Source organism: Nerophis lumbriciformis, linkage group LG14 (genome assembly GCF_033978685.3).
Source record: "Nerophis lumbriciformis linkage group LG14, RoL_Nlum_v2.1, whole genome shotgun sequence".
Lineage (NCBI taxonomy): Eukaryota > Metazoa > Chordata > Actinopteri > Syngnathiformes > Syngnathidae > Nerophis > Nerophis lumbriciformis.
The window spans coordinates 1,538,268-1,544,267 of NC_084561.2; the positions used below are offsets into that span (position 1 = coordinate 1,538,268).

The following is a 6,000-nucleotide window of genomic DNA, read 5'->3' on the forward strand; positions in this document are numbered from 1 at the left end:
CAATAAAGACTGCCTGTTCATCGCATACGTCCGCTTTGTGAATGGCGAGTCACTGTGCGAGGATTTGCTGTTTTGCAAATACATGAAAAATAGAGCCACTGCTGATGAGCTGTTCAAGATAATGGACAGTTTCCTCAAATAACACGACCTTAAATGGGAAAACTGTGTGGGCTTTTGCTGCGATGGCGCATAGACCATGGCAGGGTGAAGAAACGGGCTGCAGGCTCTAATAAAGAGGGTTGGACACACTGTGTCATTCACCGGGAAGCACTCGCGTCAAAGCAGCTCAGCCCCGAACTCAATGAGGTTTTAACAGATGTTGTGAGCGCGGTAAATTTGATCAAAACACGACCACTGAAAGCGCGACTGTTCTCTGCACTGTGTGAGGAAATGGGAGCTGATCATACAGCCGTGCTGTTTCACAGTGAAGCAAGGTGGCTCTCCTGGGGGAAAGTACTGTCACTTGCCCTGTCTTGCCAAATGCATAGCTCCTCCTTTTTTGCAAAGTGGCACTTTTATTTGATTTATTATTGAACTTGATGCAAGTTATTTGATTTATTATTGAACTTGATGCAAGTTATAACACTTTTATTTGATTTATTATTGAACTTGATGCAAGTTATAACACTTTTATTTGATTTATTATTGAACTTGATGCAAGTTATAACACTTTTTGATTAGTTATTGAACTTGATGCAAGTTATAACACTTTTTGATTTGTTATTGAACTTGATGCAAGTTATTTTATTTATTATTGAACTGTCTTGCCAAATGCATAGCTCCTCCTTTTTTGCAAAGTGGCACTTTTATTTGATTTATTATTGAACTTGATGCAAGTTATTTGATTTATTATTGAACATGATGCAAGTTATTTGATTTATTATTGAACTTGATGCAAGTTATAACACTTTTATTTGATTTATTATTGAACTTGATGCAAGTTATAACACTTTTATTTGATTTATTATTGAACTTGATGCAAGTTATTTGATTTATTATTGAACTTGATGCAAGTTATAACACTTTTTGATTAGTTATTGAACTTGATGCAAGTTATAACACTTTTTGATTTGTTATTGAACTTGATGCAAGTTATTTTATTTATTATTGAACTGTCTTGCCAAATGCATAGCTCCTCCTTTTTTGCAAAGTGGCACTTTTATTTGATTTATTATTGAACTTGATGCAAGTTATTTGATTTATTATTGAACTTGATGCAAGTTATAACACTTTTATTTGATTTATTATTGAACTTGATGCAAGTTATAACACTTTTATTTGATTTATTATTGAACTTGATGCAAGTTATTTGATTTATTATTGAACTTGATGCAAGTTATAACACTTTTGTTTTATTTATTATTGAACTTGATGCAAGTTATTTGATTTATTATTGAACATGATGCAAGTTATAACACTTTTATTTGATTTATTATTGAACTTGATGCAAGTTATAACACTTTTATTTGATTTATTATTGAACTTGATGCAAGTTATTTGATTTATTATTGAACTTCATGCAAGTTATAACACTTTTTGATTAGTTATTGAACTTGATGCAAGTTATAACACTTTTTGATTTGTTATTGAACTTGATGCAAGTTATTTTATTTATTATTGAACTTGATGCAAGTTGTAACACTTTTATTTGATTTATTATTGAACTTGATGCAAGTTATAACACTTTTATTTGATTTATTATTGAACTTGATGCAAGTTATTTGATTTATTATTGAACTTGATGCAAGTTATAACACTTTTGTTTTATTTATTATTGAACTTGATGGAAGTTATTTGATTTATTATTGAACATGATGCAAGTTATAACACTTTTATTTGATTTATTATTGAACTTGATGCAAGTTATAACACTTTTATTTGATTTATTATTGAACTTGATGCAAGTTATTTGATTTATTATTGAACTTGATGCAAGTTATAACACTTTTTGATTAGTTATTGAACTTGATGCAAGTTATAACACTTTTTGATTTGTTATTGAACTTGATGCAAGTTATTTTATTTATTATTGAACTTGATGCAAGTTATACCACAGCTGCACAGTTATTTTTATTTATTATTGAACTTGATGTTATTTTATGTTATTGAGTTTGAATGTATACAACTTGATGTTACTTGATGTTCAATAAATTTGAAAATGTTAAGCTTGGCATTAGCGTTCTGTTAGGCCGATGGGGGCAGGTGGGGCTTGAAAACTCCCTCTTGTCCAAAGTGGGGGATGACAAAAAAAGTTTGAGAACCACTGCTTTAAGGCTTCAATTGCGCAACATTAAATATTTATTTTAAAGAATGTTTTTGGTAAAAAAAAAATGCACATTTTGTGTTTTTGCTATAAAAAAAACCATGAAATTAATTAATTGAAGTTCCTACAAAGACGACTTCACAAGTGGACGTTCTGCTGTTACGTGTTTCTTCCACCTCTTTTTATCTGACACGCAATGCCACATTTCCAAGTTTCCTTGAACGCAGCAGCATTGGTTGGCCCTATGTAACATGTGTGTGTGTGTGTGTGTGTGCGCCCCCTACAGGGAAATGGTTTGTAAGCACCGGTAAAGACAACCTGCTGAACGCATGGCGGACACCTTACGGCTCCAGCATATTCCAGGTAGGCTCTGCAACTACACCTCACGTCCTCTTCCGTGGCGCTCTCTAAGTGTGTGTGTGTGTGTGTGTGTGTGTGTGTGTGTGTGTGTGTGTGTGTGTGTGTGTGTGTGTGTGTGTGTGTGTGTGTGTGTGTGTGTGTGTGCAGTCCAAGGAGTCGTCGTCGGTGCTGAGCTGCGACATCTCCCCCGACGACCAGTTCATCGTGACGGGGTCCGGGGACAAGAAGGCGACCGTGTACGAGGTCATCTACTGAAGGGGGCGCCTCCCAAAGCAGTGGGCGGGGCTTCGCACAGAGCATCGTCGTCACGGCGACGAGACACTCCGCTACTTTTTGTTTGAACAAATTCCGAGAGACTCCAAAAGAGGCGCTGGTTAGAGTGCGAGTGTGGGATTCCTCCAAAGATGTTTCTTCTTCTTCTTCTTCTCGACAAAATAAAACCTCGGTAGTGGACAAGAAATTAGGACAAAAACAAGCTTATTTTTGTAGCCTTTTTTTATTTGATTGATTTTTGGCCCCACGAGGAGGCGGGACAACGAAGCCTCCTGTGCTTTAGCAACATGATTGTATGTTCTTGTGGAGCAGCAAGTCTTTGCTGCTGCTGCTGGCTGCTTTTCTAGTCTTTGCTGCTTTGTCAACCTTGGATGTGTAAATAAAGTTCTCAAAGGCAGAATGTTGACCTTCATTCGGGAAGAAAAACCTCACATCGCCACATTAACCACACTCTGCTGCCATCTGGTGGCTAAAGTGGATTAGTCATGTTTCACGTGTCAGTTAAACTTGCATTTTCAGGCCGCCACGAGATGATCTGATTCCCAGCTGTAATACACTTTTCCGCCACTTGTGGCAGTAATGACAAATAGGTAAAAGCCTATTTAAGCGCAAAAATGATGACTACAGAGTGAAGCTGTGCACTTTAATGTCAAGAAACTTAATTGTATGTAAATGTTATTTTTCATCAGTTATTTGAGTGCCTTCTTATGAAGTATATTTGGTCACTACTTATTTTACCAACAAGTCTGACCTAAATATTCATCTTTGTGATTTACACGCGCTTTCATCATTCTCGTAAAGGTTAAGTGACTGTAAGTAGATCAGATGTAATAATTGAATATGAATCAAATGAAGAGTAAGATGACTAATGCAGTGTTTCATGGTAGAAGCGTCCACGTCGCGACCCCTGCCAAGTAAGCATACTTGCCAACCCTCCCGGATTTTCCGGGAGATTCCCGAAATTCAGCGCCTCTCCCGAAAACCTCCCGGGACAAATTTTCTCCCGAAAATCTCCCGAAATTCAGGCGGAGCTGGAGGCCACGCCCCCTCCAGCTCCATGCGGACCTGAGTGACGTGTTGACAGCCTGTTCACACGTCCGCTTTCCCACAATATAAACAGCTAATGATGGAGGGTGAGTTCTTGGTTTCTTATGTGGGTTTATTGTTAGGCAGTTTCATTAACGTCCTCCCAGCGCGGTAACAACACACAACAACAGCAGTCAAGTTTTCGTCTACCGTAAAGCAGTTTGCCGTAAACAGCAATGTTGTGACACTTTTAAACAGGACAATACTGCCATCTACTGTACATGCACATGTGACCCACCCATAATGTGTCACATTTTTGTGTTGATTTATTTATTTTATTTTGTGGTTTGAATTCGTTTTTGGAGCTGTCATTACACATTTATCAGTATTCACATTGGTCAGTAGGGGGCAGTAGGGCGTTTCTTCCCAATTGAATGCTATCACCTGCAGACCGGAAGTGTCTTGTCATTCTGATGAGCGCGACCAGTCTGTGAACAATTGAAACGTCCTGTGTGCTTTTTCCTCCTGTATAACAGGTTAGTTTTGGTGAATCAACTCACTGAATAATATCCATGTGATCTTTATAAGTTTAAGTACACATTCTGATGGTGGAGCCTAACTCTAAAGTGTTTGTTAGTTGCAGTTTGTATTTGTGAATGAATCCAGTGCACAGCTGCAGTAATCAATACAAAAAGGCGACGTGAGTGCGCAATGTTTATATAGGAACTTCTGATCCTAATTCAGACTCCCAAATTAGAGCTCCCGTTTTCTTATTGATTTTATAATGTATATTTGTATAATGTGTGTGTTCTGAAATAGTGACAGAGAATAGAACAAGGATGGACAATTCAACCCTTAACTCAACAATGAGTAGATGAGTGTTATGCGTGTGTAAATGTATAAATAAATGAACACTGAAATTCAAGTATTTCTTTTATTTATTTATATATATATATATATATATATATATATATGTATATATATATATATATATATATGTGTATACATATATATATATATATATATGTAATAAAAAAATATATATATATATAGCTAGAATTCACTGAAAGTTAAGTATTTCTTATATATATATATATCTTAACCACGCCCCCGCCCTCCACCCCCCCACCTCCCGAAATCGGAGGTCTCAAGGTTGGCAAGTATGCAAGTAAGTGATAAATGCTATTGCTTGTGAATTCTACCAAACACTTTGAAGCCGAGCCGAAAGACAAGCCATGTCCAGAAGCTCAACAGGTGGAAATGAAATGTATGAACATGCTGAGATTAAAAAGACTAACAATTGTGCTTCAGGAATAAAGTTAGAATGACGTGAGAATAAAGATTAGGAGAAAAAGTCAAATGAGACTTTTGTATCAGAACAAATTCCAAATATTACGATAAAAGTTGCAATAAGTTTGAGAGAAGGTGAACTTTTTAAGTCCAGCCAGTGATCCGGATCATCCCCAAAATGTAACCGCTTGTTCCTTCTGACATTTCCTAGAAGGTTTAGTTGAGTTATGTGCAGCAGAATGAAAGAAGCACTCATCGCTGTTCGCCTCTGCGGGTGGAGGCGGCAAAGTGGAAGCTTGTTACGTAAAAGTCACTTAGTAGAAATGATCCGAATCAGCCCCAAAATGTTCCTCGTCACATTTTCCTGAAAGTTTCATGAAAACCCGCGCATGACTCTGAGTTATTGTGACAAAAAGGTTTACTTCACTTCCTGCTGGAGGCGGGACTAAAACGGCAAAAGCCTGCAGAGATGAACACAGGTGAGGTTTATTTCTTCATGGAGGGAAGAAAACAGCACATGTCAAATCAAAAAGTCAATGTAGCTTCCAAATATGAAATATGATCTTTTAGTTCCGTCAGAAAGGCAAAAAAAGAATCTTCCACTTGAAGTTGCTTACAATAAACTAACTCGTCCTCTGTGACAATCCAGCTGAGATTCATGGCTCCGTTAGGTCAGGAGGAATAGTGGCTTAGGTTTAGGGCAAATTTAATTAGGTTCCAATGGAGGGAAAGAGTTAGTTAGAGTTACAGCAAGAGTTAGTTAGAATGAGGGCAAAGGTTAGTTGGGT

At 37.1% G+C, this 6,000-nt stretch overlaps 1 protein-coding gene across 4 annotated transcripts in view; it reads left to right on the forward strand.

Moving 5' to 3' along the window:
- tle2a (TLE family member 2, transcriptional corepressor a) overlaps nt 1–3,286 on the forward strand; it is a 168,429-nt gene extending 165,143 nt beyond the window's left edge. For all 4 annotated transcript variants that reach the window (XM_061976257.2, XM_072914588.1, XM_072914589.1 and 1 more), the window contains 2 exons: nt 2,550–2,626; nt 2,771–3,286. In XM_061976257.2, the coding sequence (XP_061832241.1) occupies nt 2,550–2,626; nt 2,771–2,878 (185 nt within the window). In that variant the 3' untranslated portion in view covers nt 2,879–3,286. The remainder of the gene's footprint in view (nt 1–2,549; nt 2,627–2,770) is intronic.
- The last annotated feature ends 2,714 nt before the right edge of the window (nt 3,287–6,000 follow it).